Below are 27,778 nucleotides of genomic sequence, written 5' to 3'. Positions count from 1 at the left end.
CCAAACTATAAAAAATATTAAACCTGTCCTATTTTAATGGTCTTATAAATGCATTGGTTACTTTGTATACAAACTCTCTTAAGAGACTCAAGTCAAATGAGATCATTGAACCCTTAAAAATAGTATTTTGTCTTCTAACTGTACGTTGTCATTCCTGATTTTGTAAGTTCACTTTTATTTTCTTCACGCAAACTGAATAGATGAAAAAAAATGATTCTTCTTTTTTTAGGTTTTCATAATTTCAAAACTGTTGAGAACTACTTGACTAAGTGTTTGGTGAAAGAATGAAAATTATTTGAATTCGATTACAACAATCAAAAATATTGCACAGATTTATGGAAATAAATATTTTTTAGAAAAATTATCACCATTTCAGAAAAAAAACACCGCATAACTGTTTAAGTATTATTAAAAGGCAATTTATTTAAAATCTAAAACTGCGCAAAAATCTTTTTTTTAATGTAATAATATGTAAGGAACTTATCGTCAAAATATGTGAATCAATAAAATTCTAGTAATTTTTTTTAAATATCGCATTGAGGTGCAACCTTTACCTTGAAGTATGTTTGTTAAATTTTGCATATCTACGTGAAGCATCATAGCATGTAAACAGCCAATTCCATTTCATATATATTCTTTCTTATTATTGGTAGAGATAATAGTAGTTGAACTTCTAAAACAAAAGCACAATTCTTTCTTACAAACTACTATTAGCTTACTCTAAGCTCTTAAACAAGCAGTACAGTATTGTCATCTCAGTAGTTTGTCAGCACATGCTTTCCTACTTCAAACATTAGTCTCATTATCTCTCGCTGACGCTCAACATGATTATGAATGATCCAGCGAGTGCATTATCTCAGCTTTCGTTGCATTTGTTATGAAGATCAGAGCGCACACTCCACTTCGGCAATAATAGGATTCCAAATTTGTCATCTTCCATCAATCACAGGACTCACCGACATATATCATGTTCTCCGGCAAAATCTCTGCAAAGTTAGTCATAATGAGACCATAATTCACCTTAAACCGAAATTGATCTTCCCGGGGGTTATTTATTTTTGGCAATGTCAGCTGTCCATTGAAAAGACGAATGAGGAAAATTGAGAAGCAGAACACTGATTGTATTTTGAAAGGAGACAGCAGCTCGAGCTATACTTTAGTTCTGGTGTATAGGAAAGTTTTGATTGAATGGTTGCGAAGTATTTAAAAGCTAGACACATCTTTGGATACATAGTAATTTATATATAAAACATGTACTCTTAAATTTATTTATAATTTTTGAAATATTACACGAGAAAACCAGTAATCTCGGTATCAGATTTAATTTCATTTTTTGTATTATCATCTCGAAATATGAAATTTATTCCTCAGTTGATTTTAACTGAATAATTGTTGTTGCTTTAATTGCTGATAATAATTAACTTAATTATAATAATTAAGTTAATTTAAAAATTGTTTTAAAAAACTATTTCTTATATATTTAACATTCAACTTCATTGATTTTCAAAATTGCCAATGAATAGATGAAATTTGTTATATTATTGGAATAAAATGTTCGGATATCATAGTATCTTCAATGAATTTAAGTAATTGAATATCTAACCAACTCGGCATCAAACATTTCCAGTTAATTAACTATCAGAATGCAGCAATAAATTTCCTAATAAACTGGAAACTTGTGATGCATTATTTGCCAAATATACGTTATTTCATACTTTAAAAGGTATTTTGAAGTGATAATAAAATATATAAAATAAAAATTTCGAAATATAATACGATATATTCGCTTACATTTGAAAAACAATGCATATCATAAGGACAAATCCCTTCAGAGTATCATTCTGCAGGCATCGTATCCTAATTACACCTGTGTGTAAAATGTAAGCATCAGGTGCTTTTTTTGCCAAAATTCCATAAGAAATCATCTGAGAGACAAGAAATTCAGAAATGAGAGACAGCATTTTATACTTAAACGATAGCAAACATAGTTGCGCAAAAATGAATACAATGCATATTGCATGGAAACAAACAAACAAAAAAAGGCTTTATTGAACTCATAGCATCGCTACCCATGATTGTCTGTCCAAGTGGAAGAAAAAAAAACAGGTGTTCCTTAGTATGGGATATGCCCTCTTCTTACTATAGTGGTTGCTTCGTACTGTCTCTCTATACTCAGCATCAGATTGTCCATCAGTTCTTGAAGCAAGAGGGCCCATTCCCTAATCAGCATCTGTTTTAGTTGTTGGGTGTTCTCCGAAGGATGTAATCGTACTACAAGGCGGCTCCCCAAAGCATCAAACACATGTCCTATGGGACTTAAATCAGAAGAGAATGCTGGCCAATTCATTAGAGTGATATCTCCACTTTCCAGTAGCTGCTGAACATCAACAGTGTGGTGTCACTGTGCATTGTCATCCATTGTCTGGTTCAATAGCAATTCGGAACAGTTGCACATGGGGAAGGATCACCTCCTGACAATAGGGATCTCCGGGTATAGAACATCTGACGAAAACGTGGAGCTCAGTCAACCCGTTCACCATAATGCTTCTCCGACTACAACTCCAAGATCACCATAGCGGTCTCTTTCCGTGATGTTAATGGGATGAAATCGTGTCCCCACTATTCTCTAAATCAACTGGCATTCAGAATCACTTGTGGCACTGAAACGACTCTCATCCATAACGAGGACATGCCTCCATTGATGAGATGCCTGGTTTTTGTGTTTCTTACACCACTCTAAATGGTGCCATCAATGGCCAACTTTCAAACGGATGGAGCGTTCAGGACGGGGGGCGAACAGACCACATTTGTGAAGGCGTCTGGCCACAGCAAACTGCAACATTTATCGCCCTGTTGCTGTACACAGCTGCTGAGCAGTGACGCTTGCTGACTGGTATCGGGATCTTTTCGCCTGCAGGATGATATATCTGTCAGTCACTGCAGTTGTTTTCAAAGTGCGGCTCCCACCAACCTTTCTAACAATTGTCTTTCCAAGCGCACGAAACGACATTTTTGTTGATTTAGAACTATTCAGTTATTGGTCAAACTGCGCCCCACCTCCAGCTTTCCGATTATTCTTCCACGTGTGAAGTTGTCCAGGTGATTTCTTCTAGCCATATTTCACGGTAAAACTCACTTGCACTTGCATATCTCCTCCTTCAACCGCCTTGAGCTTCCATTCTTCCTTTCCTTGTAATCTTGAGCTGCGCGCGCCGACGGTACGCGTTTTGCGTATACTCACTTCTCCTATAATGTTTTGTTCCTGACATTTGCATATGCATCACCTTTCTACTGAATTGCGTGTTCGTTGTATTGATCGCAATAACCCCTTTTCTGCAATTTCATGGTTACCTGCTTAAAATTTACATTGTTGCTTAAGGTGTACGTACACACTTGAAGATTTTTTTTTTTAATTTTAACTTTAAAAATCCATTTTTTTTCACAGTAGGTCATTAATATATGTTTAAACTCATTTCAGTGAGAAAAAACCATATTACACTAATTATTAATTAATTAAATAATATTTAATGAGCTAATTAGCACATTTTTTGAAACATGATATCTTAAATTCTAATTTGTACAGACACACAATTCTAGTTGGAAAGGATGCCTAATATTAGTCTTCATGTTGTCTGCCTCAATCAAGTTATAAAAATATATAGTTTTTTTTAACAATTTTTTCATCAATGATGAATATAAAAAGCGAGATTTTTTCTGTATTTTTAACTTTTAAATAGCTATTAAAAATTTGTTTCTATAAATATAACTTTGATTGAGTCACAAAACATCCGCTATTTCATACAGATTATATTGATATCTAAATAACTGAATTTGGTTCATTTCTTGTTGAGTTGTGATTGTTTGAATGAAGCAACATAGTGGAAAAATATTATTCTTCATAAAATGAATTTTTAATCAGTAACTAAAGTTTTTAATGAAAGCACCTCAAGAAAAATAATTATAACTCGAGAAATATTTCGAATATTGACAACATCTTGGTATCGTTTGAAATCTAAAGGATCAAAGAACATTATTAAGCAATAAAAAAAAATTTCGATATTTTGAACGATTTTCGAAGTTTCAAGTGTGTACATTCAACTTAAGTTTTGCACACCAGCGTTGAACATTATCACGCAAAAATGAATTATTCCTTGCAACATTGAATATAGTTGATATAATGTAGTTTGAATCACAACAATATTTTTAAGAAAATAAAATTTCCATCCTAGGTACAATGCTACTACAGAACTTAACAAAAGGATACAATAAATAGTTCTATTCGCTAAATGTCAACGAATGGGAGACATTAGCGATGTTTTTAGTGGGGAAGTTGCTCTGCCTTACTGCAATATTAGAGAAGAGATTATTCTTGTTCTCCAACAAGTGATCAGAGTTCCAAAGTCGCACTTGAGGCAGAAATAGGACGAATGCCACGTTATGCATTACATTCCACATCGGTTTCCATGCAAGAACCAACAAATCTTTTGCAATGTAGCTATGAACGTAAAAACGAGCTTTGAGAAAGATTTCTAAAACAGGCTGATATCAGAGATACACCCAAGTAGGAAAAATTTTGTTTTCATGGGAAGAACATTTCTTTCTTCCACATCATCCTTAAGAGACGGAATAGGAAATGTCCATGTAACTTTTCCACATCCCCTTGAAACTATTCAGATAATTATCTCCTCAGGTTATAGACATAAAGACTATGAAGTATCATTTTGTCAAAGAAAATTTGCAACCAGATAAAATTATTGATTAAGTCGTGATTTACTTTAAAGTAAAAATAAGCCTATTTTTCTAACTAAAATGATTACTGCCTGACTCTATCTTCAATTTCTATTTGAATTTGTAGATATATACAATGTCTTACAAAGATTAAGAAGCCGCTTGGCTTGCGCAAGATAATGTTGAATCATATGCCCAAATGTTTCATTTTCTAATTTCCTTAAAATATTATCGATGCTCATTCGATTTTTAAAAGTGAGGTTGGAATGGCAAAATCAGGATTCGTGTACCTATCTCTATCTCTAACTCTGTATCACTTATAATAAAGATGAATGTGAGTATATGTTGGCTATATATTTAGTATATTCTTACCTGAATAGAGTTGGGAGTAATGGACTGTCCTTTGCTATTAAAACTGGCACATACAATAATTTAGAAAGTGAAAATTTCCGCTTCGAAGCAACGTTTTAAATTTTTATCTATAACTTTAATTAACTTAAAATTATATGAAACTTTTCCGGTTTTCCACAAATATTTTCAGAAACATAACAGCAGAAAAATAAATTTTACCTAAGCTGAAAATACAAAAAAATTGATAGAAAAATTGATTCTTGCCTAAATTTCGATGCGAAGAAAACGCAATGTTCTTGGACTCTAAATATTATTTTGAAACATTAGTCAGTCAGTTCATCGAATGAGTACTTCTAGTGGACATTCTAAACAATAATTAGTGTGTTTTGAAAAATGTCTATTCTTCGGCTTATATAGTTTTGAAAACCAAGCTTATGATTTAACTTTCACATAGAGTTATGTCTATTTTTAACTAAGCTTTAAAAATATTTTTATTTTACAACAATATATTCATTTCTCGTATACGTAGTACAGAGAAAATATTATAAATGTCAAAAAATTGGAGCTCCAGATTTTCACGGATCTTTACGTTTCAGATTTTCTTGAGTTCGAAAAGCTAATGTTTTTGGAAAATGTTCGTTTATCTGTGACAAAAAAAAAACTCAAAAATACCTGGACTAGACAGGTGAAATTTGGTATACGATCTTTACACCAAATTTTTAGATTTCTATCAGATTTCGAACAAAGTCCATTCAGAGGAAATCTGCCTGTACAGTTGTTTGAAGATAAGTGAACAGGATAACTACTAAACGAGGAAAGCTAGATGGATGAAATTCGCCACATATATTTAATATCTGTAGTATAGACATTTATCAAAGTTTGAGTCAAATACAGTGAGGGTTTGTCGGTCTATAGGTCTGTACTTTTTGAAAAATGTAAATGTGATAACTCAAAAACACAATAACTTAAATATATCAAATTTTGTATGGAATTTTGTGACTGTAAGCATACATTTGTGTTAAATGTTTGTTTCAATAAAATAGGGAAAATGCATCTAAAATGCAAAGTCTATATTCGGATACTATTAACCGTATGTCAGGGATTAATCGCCAAAATTTTCGCCAAGGATCACACAACAGACTCAGTAAAAATGTTAATTTCTTATCAAAGGTTAAAATATCATAATAATTGTGCGTCAATTCTGTAAAAGGCGTTTTCTCAGATAACACATTTGTTAAAGGGTATACTAGGAAGATTTGAGAAAACCACTCTCACTGGCTCACTATTGTAAAGAAACTCAAAATATTTTCAATATTGCTTCAAATATTTCATATAGAATTTTTTTTTTCCATTGCTAATAAGGAAGGTATGAAGATATCGTATATTTTACATGATGCACAGATTTCTGATTAAAGCCCATTTTTAATATTTTTTGAAATGTTTATACATACAATTAAGCTTTAACTTTATAAATAAGCAATAGTTAAAAATGTTTAAATTGCTGTCATTTTTAAGTAGTTTCGCATTAAACTGTTTTGTATGTTTTGAGTTGTTTCAAATGAAAGTCCAAATATTAGGTGAGTTTATGAAATGGAAGAGACGCGTAGCGTAGTGAACAGAAAAGTGTAAAGCCTTTGATTACTACGTACTACATGTCTATCAAAATTGGAAATTAGCTGAGGAGTCTTTTGAGAGCAAGTTACATAAAAAATTTATTTAAATTATATCAACAATGAATTCCAGCGATTCCAATTGGTCTCCAAAGGCGGCTAGTACAAAATATAGACGAGGCTTTACTGTAAATAATTACTTATTATTAGTTGCATGATTAAAAGCAATCCATGGAAAATTTAAATGAACAGAAAACTGCTATAGCCGAAATTTGAAAGCCGAACTTAACATTCGCTTATCGGAATAGATATCATGAGATCCATTACAGATGAGTAAAAGTCAACATTTTTCTGCAATTCTTCCTTAACTTCTTTTGCCTTCTATTTGCATTATGAAAGACAAAGAGTTACCGCAAGTACAAACGAAAAAGTTAATTTTTGTTTTATGTGAAGTTATTCAGGCTGAGAAGTTTATATAGGTGTCCACACATTATCCTGAGTGACTGCAAAATGCATTTGTTGCAAATCATGGATGTTTACAAAGAATGTTTTTTGTGCCTTCAGTACCATCTGTTGTCAAATTATGTAAATAGTTTTTGAATTTCCGAGTAAAAATTTACTGTCTTTTTACCAAAACTGCAGCAATTGTTACATGTTTATCGCTTTCCAGAATATTTTTGATCATTAATTGTCATCAATTGTGACAATCATTTTTGGACACATTGTATATTTCTCGACCAACTCATTTTACAGAGGAAATAAAGAAACTATTGAACGCTTTGGAACCTAAAATAATAATTTAATAATTTAATTTAACAGACAATTAAATTAAACACTTTACTGTTAATTCGAAAGATCAATTTTGGAGGAAACTCTATCCAAATCTCCTTACTTATTATAAATTCTAGGACGCAGGTCCAATTCATACAAAGTAGATAATTTTAATTTCAAAAAGTCACATATTTATTTTCACTGATGATATTCACATCCAGTTCATACTTTCAAATAAATTCGTATTCAGTTATTTCACGAAACATTCGAGCACTTTTACTCGCTATTAGATTTATTTTCTAAGTTCGTCTACTCTGTATTTTAAACGTGCATCAGGGGTAAGTTCCTATCTCATGAATTAATCATAAATATTTAATATGATTACGAAGATTAACACCCAGCTATTCAAATTCATTCTCAAACTTCTGAGAACTTCCTTTATCAAAGAACTTGGTGAAGTTGAACAATAATTTTCTTAAATATGCATGATTAATTCATGCACGTTTTTAAAGATAAATTCTAGAGTTTTTACAGTCTTCTCTTTGCAGATTGAGCACTCCAAAACTCAACTTTTTAAAAACGACAAAATGCAGATGTTTTTATAGTCTTCAGCAAATAATCAAAGAGATGTTTCGTGAATTATTCAAATTTTATGCCAATATAAATTCGTGTTTTGTGTCACTAAGACTACGTTGCTCAAAACAATGAAATCTCTTAAGTTAAATCATAACATAGTTAAAGTAACGAATTCCATTTGATCGTACATAATTTATTTCCATAATTTTTAAGTGTATAGACTTTCATGTCTTTCACGGCATATGAAATTCAAATCAAATTTTACAAATAATTGTTATCTATCATAAAGGAATTATTCTAACACTGCATAGATATATAATTTAACATTAGTTTACAATGGGTTAAGGTTCTGATAAAAAAGATGTCACTTCATGCCATAAAGGATTAAATCATGAAAAAGTGATCTTTACAATTACAATTATTCATAAATTAAAATTTTAATTATATATATATATATATATATATATATATATATATATATATATATATATATATATATATATATATATATATATATATATATATATATATATATATATTTCTATATATATATTTCTTCCTATCTTATATTCTATTCCTATATTATATCACAAAAACACTATCAAGATTTTAAATCTTATTTAAACTCCAAGTCCTTTACAACAAATGTAATAAATATTTATGTTTTCTGAGGTAATGTGGATGTATTTCAAACAGAATTCAGAAGAAAATTGGGGAGTTTCAATGTGGAAATAATTGAATTTCTTACCTTGGTAAGAAATTTCAAACACCAAAAATAAATGCCGAATACAGTGTTGAAAATACATGAGCAATATTTCCGTATGGGATGAAATATGCTGAAAATAATAAATATATTTTCATTGTGTTTTATAAAAAAAAGAGAGAGAGAGAGAGAATTGTATTAAATGAGGTATGATTTTATCCTTGCTATATAAAATCATATTAACAATATATGTACATAAGGTATGAAAAATCTATCATCATTTAAAAATATAAAAATGATGATGATATAATTTATTATAAGCTGCCTTATGTAATTAGCCTCATAAAAATACATTTTGAAAATAAAGGAATAATATTGTTACGAAAGTTTGAAAACTTATATCTGAAAATAAACAGATTTAGTGTAGCGATAGGACTGTGAAACAGTCCAACAGGCTCCATAATAAAGAGCTATACTTTATTCTACACGAAGGCATGAATACAAAAACACACACATAACTGAAGAATACACAAGAAATGCATTTACTTTAAACAGCAGCACATAAGCATTTAAGGAACAAATAGGTAGTAAAAAGAGCTGTAGAAGCAGAAAGCTCTCAAAGATAATTCGCCCAGCTATGGCTGGCACTAATCTCAACTCACTCATTATTCGACATGGTATTAATTGTCTACTCAGTATTCAACTCATTGAGTCACTCAATACTGATTACTTACAGTTCTGCCTCCTAGCTATTTAAAGTTTTTATAGTTACTGGGTAAAGAAATTCTGGAAAGATGAAGCTAACACATGTTCGAATGGTTTTATCGCCAATAATCTTACAGATTATAGAACCTTCGATTTTATCTCCACATGAAGGCATTTCTTCATTTTTATGGCATCCATTCAGCATTCGTCAGAACTATCTGTAAAACTGCCTTCTTTATAATAAATCTATTTGCTCTGGGAATGAACATTGCAGATGAGTGAAAGTATCTGTTAATAGGAATTATTTTGTGAAAATAAAGAGAACAGCTTCATAAAAAGTGCTGGCATTTATGTATGCCTGAAGAATCCTTACATTTTCAAAGTTTTCCATTCAGTATTATTTAGTGTACAAAGACCCCAATCATGAAAGGCTCCAAATTGCATTCTCGACATACATTACTTTTTTTTTGTTTGATTTGAAGGAATCTGCCGCCGAAGCCTATCGGACACTTTTAGAAACGTATGGTGATGCTGCTCTGTCATCTCTCAATTGTCGGTTTTTGTTTCAAGGATTTAAGAACCGTGATTTTGATATCAATGACAAAGAACGGCCTGGAGGACCAAAAAATTCGAAGCGAATCAGCTGCAAGACTTATAGGACGAAAGTGGAAAAAAGTTGCAGAAAATGATGGAAAATATTTTGATTAATATATACCAATTTTTCTCATTAAATGCCTTTTTAAAGTGAAAAAATGAATTGTAATTCTTATATTTCATGAATAAAGATAAACCTAAGTATATTTTCTCAAAATTCTAAAGTCTTCTTTGTAAATTATCTACCTTTGTAAAGGGTTGTCTCACTTTTACTTTCTGACAATTCATGTAAATATTCTTCCAGTAAGTTTAAAATTTCCCTTTGGAGTTGGCAACAATGTTTGTTTTATGACAATACATCTACTTTTTAGCTGTAGCATTAAATTTAGCTTACAATGTTTCAATGTTTTGCGTTTTCAAAAAATAATCAAATTACCATATTTACATGAAAATAAAAGGACATCAAATTAAGTTTATCCGTTGAGATTCCTTGGTCATTTAATTCTATTTTTCAAAACTCCCGCATCGTATTTAAATATCTTTCCACTGAATTGCATTATTTAAAATTTCTCTTCTTTTCTGCAATGCTTAGAGGCCCATTTACGAAACTAAATGGCTCTTTCGAGGGCATTCAAAGAATCTGGGGAGGCAACGCAGGATAAAACCAAAGCGAAGATTCCTTAAGCGGTCGTAAATGCGGACGCATAAACAAGAAACAAGAAGCTGAAAAAGGAAAAGAAAGAAAGAAGGAAAATCGTCTGCTCAGAAATTAAATACCAAAATGTTGGCAGTATTTTATAAATGCTTTGACTTTTTAAGTTGAGGAAAATCTGTCTAGATTTTGTTGCAATCTGAAATTGTTACTTTTACTCATATGCCGAAATCACTGAATTTTTTTTTTTTTTTTAGATTTTGTAATTATCCTTCGATGTTATAATTTTTTGATAGTTTCCTATGATTTTTCTAGGATTTCTATTAATCTGAATGAATTTTTTAAAAAAAACCTCAACCCTTTAAAAAAAATCCAGTATAAATGAGTAGTGAGACTCAAACATTAGTAAACGAATTCCGATCGAAAAGTAACAAATGTCATTTGAATGAAAAGTAAAGACAAATTTTTATGTACATGTATTTTCCTGAGTACATCAACTGTAAGACAGTAAGGAAAGTATCACAGCAAGAGGTATTTACCTAAAGAAGGGCAATAGATATTTTGGGTATTTGAACTGCGATGATGCCCAAACAACTTGCTCGTAAAATTTCGGAAAAATATCTTGAAAATTACTTCTGTAACTTACTTGAAATTACTTTTTTTTTATACCTAAAATGCTGATATTTTTAGGTTTTTCGGAATTTTATTTTAAGGACATATTTAAGATCCAACATATAAAATTTTGCTAATATTCTTTTCAAACTTTATAATTCTTTAAAAGTAATTAGAAAAGTAAGATGAATTCACTTTTAAATTTGCAGTGAGATAAGTGAAGAATAGATGATGTCGCATATTTCATGATTATGACGTCACTGTTGTGGATTTGGCTGGTAGCCAAGTATACTTTGTTTCACCTAAAATTTGACACATTTGGCACATGGCCAATGAATTAAAATTTTGTTTGAGCCTTAAAAACTCTTCAGCTGAAGAAGGCTTTGTGAGGTTGTAAGAAACTTAACGGGAGTCTTTCCTTCTCTATATCACAGTTAGAAAACTTTTAAACGGTTTAAAAAGCAAACGGTATTAAGAAAGATGAGAGGAAAAAACACCATTATCACTATTATGATAGTGTGAGAAATGCGTTGAATAACATTTGGAGACCTATTAGAAAGACCGAACATGGATTGTGATGACATTTGGTAATTTGAACATTTGGGCATATTCGCACGTTGTTCACAAAAATATTGCATATGGCATGTTTGTGAGTGGTAGATCAAAGGCATCTTTCAGGCCCCTTTGCCCCTCCCTTATCCTCATTATTGTACTGATTTAGCAACATACCATTTTTTACTTTCATTAATTTGACGAAACACCTCCAGAAAAAGCGATTTCCATCATGAGAAGTAGTGGTAAAATCTGTGGAATCATTTTAGAAGGACCAGTCAAAAAATGTTTTAGAGCCTTTGTTTGAAGTTTAGAAACAAGGTGTTATAAATGCTTTATATGTAATTGGAAATATTTCGTAAAATATCATCAAAAGTTGTACAATAAGTACTGGAATTTTTTTTATTAATTTATGATCATACTTCGTTAAACAGTTTATATAGATATATTGCTAAAAATAATAATGCTGAAGTCGAAATATTAATGATGCATAAAATGGGTCTTTTACATTGTTAATAAAAAAGTTAATGACTAATGACGATCATGTAATAATAAAAAAAAAAGTTATTTTTTCTATAGAGATAAATTTTATTAATATCAGAAATCTAAAAGAATTGCTTGAACAAGGCATAGATCGCAATGGCGCATTACAGTAATTTAATTTCATGCTTTGAGCTTGCGCCGTTCGAACATTCCCTGGCATAAGTGAAAACAACTATTGCAGCTATGCAAAAGATATATTGCCTGATTCATTTCAGCAAAAAACATGATAAATTCTTAGACACAAATTTTAATATATTTTTTTTATTATATATCATTTTAAATATTTATCCGTTTTGAAAGTTTATCAGTTGAAATCGCTTTATTATAGGTACCAATTATCAAAGAATCTCGAAATATCAGTTGATCAACACGGTATCGAGAAAATTTCCTTTTCATTTCTTCCTTAGTTACGATACTTGAAGGAGATTTCTCAACAATTACATTTTCTTTCACTACCTTTCATTCTCATAGTTCCAAATCGTAGAGGTAGAATTGGTAGAGAGATGTGAAATTTTCTGTATCTTGTATCTTCGAATAAAAATAATTAACCGAATCTTCCACATTTTTATCGGGATCCTTTTAAATTCAGTAATTTCCTGACAAACTAGTGGAGTCACAGAAACTGATGTTGGAATGTTTCAAATGCATAGTGATAGGAGAAGACAGATTGCTTTTTCTGTCATTTTTATTAACTAAATAAGAATTGTTAATCAACACCTGGAAATATTTTTTGTTACTTTCTCGATTATTTCAATATAAGAAAGTATTGATTCTGTACATAGGTTTCAATGATTATATTTCAGTACCAGATAATCAGTAAGTATTCATACACAGTAATCTGGATTCGATTCCATTTTATTATACTGCAAATTCGAAGTGAAATTTTCTTTTAATATTAAAAGCTGTCTAAACTAAAGATCTTTTTTCAATTTCGCAGGAACCTTGGGAAGTCTGGTTTAAAAATATCCAGTGTTGGATTAGGTGAGATCTTTCTTCTTCTTTTTTTTTTTTTCTCTCTTTGTATATAAGAGTTTTAAAGTAAACATTTATTTAAACTTTACTGAAACTCTTGAACTGTAAATTGCATAAAAAATAAAATCACATTTTTTATAAAGTTTTCTTTTATTTTTTGTTTTCTTGTTTTAGGAACATGGGTAACTTTCGGCCAGAACCTTTCCGAAGAGGTGAGTACGGTTTAGATTTATTTCGGCATTTTATGTCTCCTGTTGTATTCTTAATGATTCACATTGTTCTCTCAGATATTTAATTTTTACAGGCTTACTTTATTTAATACCAACCACCTTTGGCGACCAGCTGGTTTGTCAGGACAAATGCTCTCTAAAACTTTCAATTAAATATATCATGTTACTTTGCCTCATAATAACTGCTCCAGCAAAATATTTTTAAGTTTCAAATTTGATAGTCATTAAACTGATATTATTATAGACCCCGCTTTGTTTGTTTCATGTATCTCTCAAATTTTTCTCTTCCAGCTTTTGTAAAATTTAAATTTGAAATTGAAACGACAAGGACACACTATCAATCAATTAAAAATAAAACTTTTTTTGCTGAATCCAAATATTTTTTTTTAAAAATATGAATAAAGAAAGTCGAATCCTTCAGACAATTAAATATTTTGTGTACTTCAGAATATTATTTTTAAATATCTGAAAAGTTTATTCAACAGAACTTTCTCTGATTCGTTATAAAATTCAGTTTTCAGTTTTACTGCCGAAAGAAATTTAAATGACACAAACAATACTATTTTATTAAGTTTCAGGCAATAAATGTATTTTGGAAAAAACTATGAAAATATTTAATACATTCTTTTGGTTCTAAGGAATCATATTCCGTGAAGTATTCTTGACACTATAAAATTTATATAAAAAATGCATATATATTCTGCTATGAAATCTGATCAAATTATGTACTTTTGAATATCTATTTTAGGAAATCAACAATTTCATTAATTTAGGCCAATCGGCCTTTGAAGAACTCTGGGGGCTTATGGTGTATTTTCTTCAAGATAATCAAGGGGGCAGCCTAAAATAGAGCACTTTAATAGAATAAGGATATTCACATTTTCATAACTTAAACACTAAATTTTCAAATTTGTAGCAAATGCGTGGAACTTTTTAAATTAAAATATTAGTGTCTCAAGAATATTTTATTAAATATGATTCACAGAATAGATGATATTTATAAAAAAAAATTTGTCATTCATCAGAACATTTATTTATTCAAATTATAAAATATAGTATTTTTTACTTGATTTAGATAATATTTTTATTAGATGTGCTTGCCTAAGAATAAAATTTAAAAAATTAGCTGTTGGAAGCTAGTTAGATTGAATATGCTGTATTTATTAAGCATTTTTTTATATTTAAATAAAATTTAATTATTGAATTAATAAAATGGGTATTTTTGAAAAGACAAATAAAGCATTTTCTTGCATGTATTTTTTAAAAGATATAACTTTTTTATATTTATTTCATTTCATATAAACATATGCTGTGAACTACTTCACAAATCTTTATTATAACACTTTTAAAAATTAATGCGCATATCAAAATTGATTAATTGTATATTTCTGCTATTCTGCTTGATCAATGCAGTTGTAACGTTTAAGCATTTACTCCAAATAACTTTGTGGTGAGTCTCGTTGGAGTTTTGTGTCAGGCACCGATTACCTCGCTCTAATATAACACATTTCTTGCAAGGCTTTGGTAAATTGGTGATATATTTTTGCCAAATGAGCTTCTGTTACAAGTGTTTGAATCTGAAAAGTGGGCGAGACAACATTGTTTACTCTACTGTCATGCATCAAATATTGTTCAATAACTTAATAAAAAATAAAGCTATAGCACTAATTTGCAAGCACATTTAGGAAGATTCAATTTATCATATGAGCCAATAAAGAAATTTCGATTTTTTAATGATTTTTCGAGTACCGTGTCACCTTAAAAATACTAATTTCTAAGAATCAAATGGATAAATTGTTTATCTCCTTTAAAGAAAACAGTTAACATTAACAATTGTTTACTGTCTTTTGTTAAAGTCAAAAGCATAAAGTAACGTTATATAGAATGTTTAACTCTCTCGCTCGATTTCCACGGGCAACGTAGAAGTTACAAAATTTATGTAACCCGCTCTTTTCACGTTCATGGTTTCATTTCGGCTTTTCTGATTTCAGTCAAATCTGGGTTAATATATAGAGTTAGTTGTTCATGGTTCTGCGAAATATACAAGCATGTTTTGCAGCATTTTGGCCACTCTTTCCAAAGCTCAAAGATGTATGACAGGAATCGTTTCGCCATTTTTGAACTTATTTTGATTAAATAATTATGCAGCGAGAGGGCTAATATTGGATCTCTGTTTATGAATATGTGTTATAATCAACACTGGTCTCATACAGGTTGTAATGGAACTTGTGTCTTCTGATACTCTATTTTTTTAGGTTAATAGCATTCTTAAACAGACGATTTGGTGGATTTTTTAAATGATATTTTGCGTCTCTCATCCCAGAGTATGTACTGCAACATCTGTTCAAAATCATGATGCTCGAAACTTGACACCTGTATCTATAAATGATATTCTTTGATCTTTCCAAAATAGTTCAAGACTCCATGTCTCCTTTTATGTCACTCATCAGAGGATTTGTTTTATGTTCATTAATAAGCTAAATAACACAAATGAAAAATTGCAAGAATTTTAAACTAGTATTTTTTTTCTCTACGTTCTGATGGGTATTACAGCTGTAGGAGCAAACTGCTGGATTTTCCTTCATCTCAGAGTTATTCTCCAGGCAATATATTCTATCGTATAATTTGATTTTTTATATCAATGTATCATGAGATGTATTAATTCGGACATATTTGCTCCATCATACATCAATGGAATGATGGCAATCCCCTCCATTCTGTTTCTTCTTTCATCTATTTATTCAGGTAATTCATGGCATTCCATCCCAAATTCATTCAATGGCGCGTGACGAATACCTTGCTAGAATGCACACCAAGTCCTCCTTCCTCTCCAACCACATTCCGTAATTCCTCAATTAAAATGGCGCGATTCGTCGCATTTAATTGCCTCTTAGATAGTTTGAGTTGAAGATATATTAGTATTAGATGAAAAAATAATCTTTCAATCCATATCTGATTAGTTTTTCATATTGACAGCTGATTTCGGAATGCCACCAGTTCATTGACAAAAAAGAACGGAAATGCCCATCTTAATGCCGCATTTGTTGCCAATTAGAAAAGAAAAAAAATATTTCTAAATCCCATAAGCTGATAAAAAGCAGATAAGTTTTATAAGAAAAATAAAAAAGGTTATTTTCCAAACGTTTCCGTTTTCAATGGTGCTTTAATAATTTCGGTCACCTTTAATGTAAATTTTTTACTTGCCATGTCTCTCTAATCGGTGATGCCAAATCAAAAAATTAGGGCGACCATTGCTAGTAAATTGAAACAATTATTTCAACTCCATGAATCATTCTGCTGTATTCTGAGAATAGTGGAATCTAATTTGAGAATATATGGATCAAGGGAATTTTATTTTCTTGCCTCTTGCGCCAATAAACTCAACCGAGCGATGATAATTTTTTTAATCAAAAAGAAAGAGTACCCAAAATTTTATTAAATTCACCAAGGAGTGTGAAATTTTGTTATTTTCAAATAAACACGGAAAATTTCAATTTTATAAATACATAACATTAGAGTTATAAACAGTAAGTTACAAAACATACATTATAAGAATACAAACATAAAATTTTAATACGTCACAATTACATTAGTATTTAAATACAATTATTATCGTCAGCAGATGTATATAATTGAATAAATGTGTAATTAAATGCTCTACATGAAATATTAAATTGAAATTTCCTATTTACTATTTGGCAATATTAAACTATGCTCCACTATAGTGTCCATCTCTGTAGCTGCAATCCCCGGTTTTCAATTAAGACTCGATATATCATCGATCAATGTTCTAATGTAAAATGAACAGTTTGAGGGCGGATTACAGGCCTGGCTGTCGTCTTCATTATCGGACCACAAATGGAATATAGCAAGTGTGCCCAAAAATAGCTTCCGTGCAAATTCTAAACGTGTTGTTTTTCTCACTGAAATAAATCATTAGGTTCTAAAATATAAAAGAAGCAATAGACAATTATTTCCTTTTTGTGACAGGTGCATTACAACGAATTACAAATTATTCGAATATAACAAATGCGGAAATTGAAATTAGAATCAAGCATAAAATAATGGAAAGGTAAGATGAATGCAAACATTAATAGAAAATTCCTGTCGCCACGTTGTGATCTCTTGGGTTCAAATTAGGTATGAACTTGACATAATGACAAATTCGAAAAACAAAAAGAATAAGTTAGGTGTCATGCATTTGACGATTAAATATAATTTTTTTATTCGCCAGTGAATGAAAAATTTCTAGCTTCCAGAATGAAGGTTATGAACTCGAGGAAACAAAATGATAGCGCATCGCAACTTGCTACTAGTTTGATGTTTCCACGTTCCATCAAATGGTGAAAATAATCTCAAGAGTTATTACCGTGATGTTGATGCTTGGAAAATATATACCTGCATATAAACCATCCTCGTTATCTGACCACGATTTTAAACATCGAGATTTGTCCCATAGCGGCAATTATAAAGCTTTAAAAGCAAGGTTTTTACGAAGCTATACCATATACGATTTTTAAATTATATAATTAGAAGGTTCATATTTCACTTTTATATACAGTAAAAACCTAAAAATATGCCTTTATTGAACTCTTTTTCCAGAGACATATTCCGACAAAATACAAATAAATCGAACAAAAGATGAGTTGAAATTGAAACTCGAATTGAACATAAAGTTAACAAAGAAAACGATAGCTTGAAATGTTAATACAAAATTTTTTGCCGATTGATTGCTCTTTTAGAATTTAAACCAGATACTAGCTGGAAATAATGACGGATTTGAAAAACGAAAAAAAAAATGAATGTATTCTTGATTAGAAGTTCTGAGGAATATCCCAGGACAAAAAACAATGGGGAACACTCAGACCAATCAGCAGTGACGATAAAGCGAATTCAATATAAATTGGAAGAAGAAGGAAATTAAAATGGCGAAATGGAAATCTTACGTAAAAAAATGAAATGTTCAGAATTCGTCCTCTTATGAAAAATGTATTTGACTTCAAATAGACGTAGCTATTTAAATGGAATCTATTCGTGATTTAAAAGACTCAGAATTATCTGGAGTCTCGTGGAATTTCAGATTCAGATCAATTTACGTTTCGCAACATAGGTTGAAACATGCCGATTCCTTTACTTATTGCATTCCTTAATTTTGGGAAAATGGAAAATTATAAATGTTTATTATATTTTAATAAAAAAAAAATATTTCAAATTGTGAGATTCATAGTTTGTTCCCAAGCCTCATCCGAGTGTGTTTTTTTCAACAGTTTGCTGATATGAAAATCAAATTGTAAATAATTTTGATTTATTCTAGGAAAGACAAAAGAAATTAATTCACAACTGGTATATTTGGAAAGTCTTTTCTACGAAAGCTTTAATACATATTTAAAGCTTGACATTTTGATATGTAAAAGAGATTTATAATCAATAGGTATAAATTAAAGCTTCAAAAAATACCGAAAAAAGTTAGGCCATGTATACTGTAAATTAATCATAGAAATGAATGTGAGTTTCAGGAAATTCGAAATTTCTTTGAAGTAATAGTATGATAAGTATATACTTCAAAAGTAAAACTGGCAATATTTTAATCACATTTTATTTACAAGAAATGCCAATATTACTTCTTATAATTAAGCAGAAAACGATCTGAAATTTGTCGAGAGAAAGGAGAACTTTTGACTGATTCTTAATAAACGATACACCCATTTGCTTTTAAAACTTGGCTGATTCAAGATTGCTACTCCGATATTTTATGTCTATTAAATGTTGGTTAGTGGGAAAGAAAGGAAAAGAAAGAACAATATCATGGCAGCTCTGTCACTTACTCTGATAATTGTTATGGATAATAATACAGTTGAATTGTCATGAAAAATAGAAAAAATATGGAAACAATATGTAATAGCAATTTTATTGAATGAGTTTCGCGTAAATAAGATGTAGCGAATGGCATCAAAATTCACCGAATTTTGGTCCAGAGATGAAATCCATATTCCCTAGGGCGTCGGGGACTGTGGAGACTGAATCACTGGGTTGAGTGGTAAATAAATAACGTAGGATTGAAGAGAAAATGTTTGTTGTTTATTCGGAACGAATGTAAACGCTAAATAATCTTCATCAAAAATGTCATCTTCAATTTATTGGACACTTTATGCTGCATGAAATTACTCTACTTCTTTGTATTCGTCATAAATTGCGAATGTAATTGTTTCATATTTGTTTACATTATCTTGTTGTGTAAGGAAATGACTCCTAATTCTTTCCGATTTGTTCTTATTGACTGTCATTATATTCCATACTAATAATAGAAATGAATGCTTCACAATTTAAACCATGAAGAATATCAAATTACTTAAAGTAAAATCCATATTAGAATGTTCCTAAATTCGAAACAAATCAAGGTATCCTTTGAAGACAGAGCTTTCAGTGTAACAACAGAGATTTCACTTATCCTCCTTTTCAAGTTGTAATAAAATATCTGTCATTGACTAATTATTAAATTCAGTAATTCTATGCTGTAATGACACTCATTATTATATGTGAAAAGGTTAAAGAAAGAGGTAGTATCAAAAGTGAGGAATCAACACAAATCTTTATTATAAACCGATCAAAATTTTCTCCGTCTCAACAGTATTTATTATTTGTCTAATTTTAATTTGAAATTTCATATGCTTAAAAGACAGTAAATGAAACACTTTCATAGAACTCTGTTGCAAAAAAGATTTTTAGCATTCTAAAATTCGGTCACATTTTGCTTAATATTATCTAATTTTCTATGATTTTTTTTTTTACTTTTGCGCAATGGAAATTAAATAAAACATATTATCACGTTTGTTACGAATTCATACATATTAAAAGAGGACAAAAAACTCATGTGAATGGCTCGAACAATCATTTTTACATCTGTAAGAAACGCTGTAAGACTTTTCTTTTTTATAAACCCTTTGATCTCATCTTAAAGGTTTATCAAATTAGGAGAACAACCTTCCTCGCGACGAATATTGCGACAAAAAGAAGGTGTAATTTTTTTTAGAAGAAAAGTTGCAAAGTGAAAAAAAAAAAAAAAAGATTATTCTCTTCCTATTTCCTTGTTGTTTTTCATTTTAAATGCGTACTTTTTAAACGGCTTGAAATAAAATAAGATTACGTTTACGTTCTTGAAATCATCAATTAGATATTCGTTGTCTTAAACATATGGAGTTTCTATTTTTTGTCTTTTAGAATTAATTCTTAAATTTCAATTCCCGTCACAAAATAAATTTAATAAACATTTCTATTAATGTTGATACATTACAATTTTTAAAAATTATTGTCGAATTTTTAGTCTTAATCTAAAAATGCTTTATTACACATATGGAATGAAATGCCGTAAAATGAACTTTTCAACTAGATGACGCTACTTATATTAAAATAGTAATAAAGTTAATAGAGCATAAATATATGCAAACTATGACAAGTAAATGCTTCAGAAAATCAACGAAATACTGACTGTGAAATTCCATCTTTGCAAACATGAAACGAATCGAATTAAATAAAAGAGTGTCATACAAGTAATTGTTTTCATAGAAAATATTTTTCAATTCTATGTACTGTTAACAAAAATTTCATTAAAATATTGGTTTTAGAAGCTTGGAGAAGAGGGGGGTGCAGCTCAGGTTTCGTCCTCGTCATCTGTGAGCGGGTCAAAATTATGGCTTCATCCCAATATAGCCCTAGTGTTGCTTTTTAAAATGGAACGTTAATGTAACTAAACTAAACTAAGCCATTAAAATATTGGAAATACTTGAACAGTATTATGTTGACTACAAACTATTTGAAATTACAAAGAAATGGTATTCAGAAACATTATAAACAGAATATATAAGTTTTTTTTTTTTTAATCTGAAAAAAAATCAAACAGTCCCATTTGAAAGTGAAGCAGTTAATTTTAGAGTCCTAAATATGAACTGCAAAAATACTATGTATTGAACCAAAAGAGTTCATAGTTGGATATTTTCACGCTAAATGAGAAATAGAGCGAAGAAAAGTAGTTGAGCACAAAAATTATCGAAAGCCAGTCTGGAATCTGAAATAAACTGTCTTGAGCAGTATGGTTAATTTTGTTTTCAGTAACATCTGTTTCAGTCCTTCATAAATCTTTAGGTTATAAGTTACTTTAAGCTCGAATAATAAAAGAGAATTGTAGTGAAAGAAAGAAAAAATACAGTTTCTCTTTTTTTAAAGTTTTGTAAAATCTGCCGTCAGTTTGAATAAGTCATAAGTTTAACACTTTTCCCTTTCCTCTTTTGCAATTAAACAATTATATAATAGAGAGTGATGCAGTCTGTCGGGAGAGTAAAAGTAGGATAGAAAATCAGTATAATTAAGTTAGTATTTTCAAATAAAGGTTAATAAAGATTGGGATAATGAAGTGTCTTCTTTTGCATATAAACCAGAAAAAAGTCACTTGTAATAAAAGTAGGCCTGAGAGACACATTTATAGAAAAAAGATATTTTTAATAAATCAAAAGAGTTACGAGGCGTATTCAGAATGTAAATACCATTTCATTGTATCGCCACCCCAATGATGATGTCGACGTTCTGCGCATGCGCTCTAATCTTCCGTGTTCACTGGCTCTCAAGTGACGCCATTTTGGTTGCTGTACGTCGTGTTTTCAATTTTTTGTACACCTTTAAAATATTTAAAACAATTACTGATCCCACCGTTTGGGAGATTCGTGCTGCAATTCGATTTTTGAATGCAAGGAATGTGAAACCGGCTGAATCTATCGTCAGATTTAATATATTTACGATCAAGACACAATGAGTGATGGGATGGTGAAAAATTGGTTTATAATGTTTAATGAATGTCGAACAAATGCCCACGATGAGGCTCGAAGTGGTTGGCCTTCTGTTGTCAACGATGATCTGGTAAGTTGATGAAAAATTCCATGAGAATAGACGTTTAACAATGATTATTTTTTCAAATGAATTGCTGCAAATTTTACGTATTGTTTTGTACGAAATTGTTACAGACCGCTTAAGTTATCACAAGATGTGCTCCCAATGGGTTCCAATGAAGGGGCGGGAAGTTTTTATGAAGAAGGTATAGAAAAGCTGGTAACCCGTTACGACAAGTGTTTGGACATTGGCGGACGTACAAAAATAGTTTAAGGTATACTCTTTCATGTAAAAATAACATTGGCTTGAAAAAGACCCCTTTTTTATTAGTATTTTTTCAATAATATACTTACTTTTCTAATATGTCTCGTATATTAATTTATAAATTCAAAAATCAGTGCATTTCCTTGAAACCATACTCAATTCCTTTTTTTTTTCTAACTTCCATTCTATGAAAAATGAGAGAACTACAGTAGCGAGAAGCAACTGCTGTCGAACCATCATGTCTTATAAAGAATGTATGACATTATAAACAATGTATCAGTATCTTGTCACACGCTTTCCGCTGCTGAAATTCTGAGTCATTCATTCCTTACGACCTGCTCTTAATTGGATTGGAATGCGTTCTAAAATGCCGCGAAATTAGCCGACGATTATTCCCAAAAGACTTTTCTTACTGACAGTTACATGTTAAGCTAATAATGTTTATAGAAATGCCAACCTTCTAGAATTAATTTAGAAGTTAATGTGTAATTAGTTTAAATGATTTGCGCTTCAAACTTTAGAAAGTCCCTAAACTTATAAATACAACATATAAAGAATAAAGATCAAACGGCAAAACATGAAAAATATATCACACTTCTGTAAAATGATTATTTTAGACTTTTAGTGAGTTGCCAGCTTTATTACGAAAAATATTTCTATTATATTCTAAAATATTGCACATGATTAAAAATATAAGAAATACAAAATATAAATTGTTTGTTAAGATGATGTTGCTAGACTGTCAATTTTCCTGTAAATTTTATGATGCAAAAATATCGTCGTGCAAAAAATTCAATGGCTATTCAATATTTACGTAACATTTTGCATTGCTATTTGTCACTGAAATTGACCAGCATAACTGTAGAAAGAAATGTATCGCTTTAGAAAACTTTATTGCTTTATCGCGTAATAAAATGTTTTGCAGTCTAATTTCTTTGTGAAACAAAAGCTATAGGCGGTTTCCTGTTACGTTGTTGCAAACAGCAGGTCAGACTTTTTTTTTCAAAAATAACTATGTGCAGTTAAGTCAGTTGATATTACACCTCAGCCGTTCACTAATGTATATTTATGGCATTCTATAACTCTAATCTATAAGATGTGTTTGCCGTCCAGCATCTAAGCACAAGTTGTCATACGTCCTGCTGTGATAGCATGGCATTTTGCTTTTGCTAAGATGCTGCACTATGCAATGTGAATTTCAAAATGAAATTGGCACTGCACATTTCAGGAAAAAAATCGTTATTATAAAAATTATGTAATGCTTTTCTAAGTAGAATTTTAAATGATAATCATTATAAATAATATAAAGATCAATTTGTAATAATCCATGTTAACTAACAGCTGATATTAATGACGGCATGTAGTAGAATGTTTAAAGGCAAATTATTAAATCTAATTTGAATTGGGAGAAATTTTGCGAAAGCTTTGGACATGGAGTTTTTAAATCAAGTTTCTTGTCTTTTTAGCTTTATTTACCAGTCAACACGATCGCTGCCTTTGTAATAATTTGAATTTATTTATGACAGAGATTTTATAATATTTGTTACCGTATCTTTTACTAAATTAATTTTACTATTTAGTAAATGATATGGTAACAAGATTCTTAATCATCTCATATTTCTATGGATCTCTTATTTCACCCCTTCATGAATGTTTCTCAACTCTTGGTGGAATCGAATCATAAAACGAAGATAGAAGTTGCAAATAAGTTTAAAGAAAAGAATGCCCTGGTTCTTATCAAATCACTGAGTCAATAGCCTCTCAAGATACCATCACCTTTTTTGCTCTTGTTCCAATAACAGTGCATTTTTAACCAATTGGATTAATTTTTATAAATCTCAAAGACAATGCATGTAGAAATTTATTTTGAGTAAGTAAATACTAACATTTTCTTTTGAGGTATGCGGATGTATTTATCGTTCAAAAATACACCCGTAGATTTATGCAAAGTTATTCAAAAGTCCTTAGATGGAAGTTAAAATTACATCAGGATGAAATCGATGAGTCGTCGATTTTTGCATGGAAACATAGGACTGAAAAATTTAGCCCACTACACAGCGAGTTCGCAAATTGCACAGACCAAGTGTATGTCAAAAGATACCGACGTGCTCTGATTGGTTTAAGCCTTGACATCTTTTTGGCAATGTTTTGCAAAAAAGATGATATATATATACGAAATATATTATATATATATCGAAATATATTTTTATAAAAATAAATAAAATTTGTGAATCGCCCCCCCCTATTTTTTACGGTTTACATGTAATATTAATCTGGAACACATATACAGCAGAAAAGATCAAATCCTGAAACCTAAATTCAGGAAATATAAAAATCACAATTTATTAAAAATATTTTTGGTGTGTGTTTCTTCTTAATATTATTTTGATATAACTAAAAAATTAGCTACGAAATCACATATTCCGTTAAGGCTTACATATACGTTTTGGGCATTAAGTAATCATCTCCTCATATGTAGTTGATGGGAAAGTAACAAACGTTCAGCAACAAGTTTCAATGATTGCATAAATTATCTAATAAAGGCACGAAAATCTTAGAAAATAAGAATTATTTAATTGCTTCATCATATGTTGAGTAATTACTTTCATTTAGTTTCTATACTTCTGTGCATAAACAACATTGGTTACTTGTATTACTAGTATTATTAGTAATATTTATTATTATAATTAATAATTAGTATTAGTAGTATTACTAGTAATATTTAGAGAAAACAATTATATTAATAAAAATAAGATCGTGTTGATATTCACTCGTATCTTCCATAAAACTAATGAAAGGTAGAAGGTTTGAGCCAAATAAGCGAAAACTACACTATTATGATTGCAAAACATTGCCAAAAAGATGCCAAGGCTTGAACCAATCAGAGCACGTCGGTATCCTATGACATAGACTTAGTCTGTACAATTTGCGCACTCGCCACTACATCTACAAAAGTCGTTATGCCAATGTAAAAACGAAGAAAATAGGAAACCCAAATGTTGCCAGACACGTGGAATTTAATATGGTATGAATTTTTCCTACAACATCATTTAGTTGACTTTCCATACTGACAAGTCTGGGAAATAAGATATGGTCAGAGAAAGAATATTTACAATAGGCGATATGAAGTATCGTTGCGGAATTTGACACGAAGTTGAAGGTGAAGGTTTTCACAGCCCTTGCATTAACTCATATTCGCCATTTCTTCCCATAGAAATGCAAATTTCCAAGTGAGAAAAAGAAAATAAGTAGCAAAATCATCTTGCTTTATTTACTATATTTTCAGTAACGAAGAGAGTTCTTAAGAAAAATACGTTTGCGATCCAAAGAGTAAAACTGATTCTTCTGAGCAGGTCTAACTTACCTTTGAAAATCGTCTCATAACTTTTGAATCATCCTGTATAGGAAATTAAAACAGTGAATTATTTATGGAAAGTCATGTTATATTTTAACTTTAGATCAAAGGTTTTTTTTTTTATCGACCATCTAAATTATTCAATAGTTTTTTTTCTAAATTTCCAAACGATAAAGGAATTTTCTCAACCATGATTGTAAAATATAACTCTTGTAAATAAATATTATCCGATAGATTTAGTGAAGGATGATAAATCCCTTAAGCAGCGAGAATTGCTTTAGTCCGCTTTACTCACAATTCTCCCTAATAAGAATATGCGTGTTAAATGAATGTGATAATCCAATTTGAATCAAATGGAAACATTAGATTAAGAAATGAATATTTACTTCGCAAACGAATGCTGCTTTGAAAGAGGTAATTATACAAATTGGTTAATCCAGCCTCAATTTACTGTCTGTTTCATTTGAGCAAATAAGTAATTCATGCATCTGATAGGAATTGTTCAAGAGCGCATATTTTTCAAGAGCGCATATTAGCTTTCATTACAATGAAATTAAACATATAATTTTGACCCAACATTCCAATACATATTATATTTTAAACTATTGGGAATCTCCTTTGAGATATCCTGTTGAGAGAGCAATTTTAAGGAAGAGGTAGGAATGATTTTATCTATCTTAAAATTACTGGAATATAAGATTTACTCTTTCGCCTGACCGCGTATGTTATAATCTGTATGTCTAATTGGTCGTAATTTGAATATTCTTTAAAGATTAGTGATTCTCCATTTCCTGCGAATGAACCTATCATATGAATGATTAGAGATTTAGTAGATTATTTAAGTGGAAGGATAATGATATAAATTTTTTACGGATTATTCTTCCGTTGGCATTCTTTTACCGATTTGTCGGTCGAGGAAATAAACAGTCCTTTAGTACAGCGTTTCTCAACCTTTCAGTATTCATGGTCCAGTTTTCAATCATAATTTTCATCGCCCCCCCCCGCTTACAATAAAATGTATACAATAGCGTATATTGAGTATTTTGAGTATTCTGTTTTTAAATTATTTTTAACTAACTGCCAAAACAAGAGTAAAAGCGAGCCAACGTTTGCGAGGAACCATATCTTGCATTTTGGACAAGCTGGCAGTAAAAAGTTGAAGCAAATGAAAGCGGAGAAAATTTAAATATTATATTTGAAATGAAAGCCAAACAGGGAGATAACGTAAAATAATATGAAAGTATAAAAATTCGTAAATGAAAGTTAACCTAGACGGGGTGAGCTAAATTTAGAAACCGGGAATACATTTTTTGAATAATAAAAGAAATAAAACAGGAGCATGACAAAACAAAAGTGAAAAAAATAAGCAATATTTGTGGAAGGGAATCCACACGACCGATGCTGTCTCGAGCATGCGTGGAGCAAATGTTTTCTCATAAGAAGAAGGAAAATGTTCGATAACGCAAGTTTCGATTCCAGCCAGTCTCATTCGAGTCGATCCTTTTATCGCTATCAAATCTATCTTGCATGTGTATGCTATATATGTTTTCGTGTTAATTGGCGTTAAATATTCACGGCAGCAGATTTATGCAGACTCATGAATAAATTTTTAAGCGGAAGTAAGCAAGCATTAGACGATAGTCAAGCATTAACAAGTACACAGACGAGCGTGGTTCCGAAAAT

General features: G+C 30.4%; 1 protein-coding gene across 1 annotated transcript in view; it reads left to right on the top strand.

The window, feature by feature from the left end:
- Positions 1 to 27,778, top strand: part of LOC129975977 (voltage-gated potassium channel subunit beta-2-like) — a 125,661-nt gene that overhangs the window by 45,057 nt on the left and 52,826 nt on the right. Inside the window, exons 4-5 of the mRNA XM_056089287.1 lie at positions 13,335 to 13,378; positions 13,544 to 13,581. Coding sequence (XP_055945262.1) covers positions 13,335 to 13,378; positions 13,544 to 13,581 — 82 coding nt within the window. The remainder of the gene's footprint in view (positions 1 to 13,334; positions 13,379 to 13,543; positions 13,582 to 27,778) is intronic.

This window comes from Argiope bruennichi, chromosome 7, assembly GCF_947563725.1.
Source record: "Argiope bruennichi chromosome 7, qqArgBrue1.1, whole genome shotgun sequence".
NCBI lineage: Eukaryota > Metazoa > Arthropoda > Arachnida > Araneae > Araneidae > Argiope > Argiope bruennichi.
This window is presented reverse-complemented; position numbering and strand designations above follow the sequence as displayed.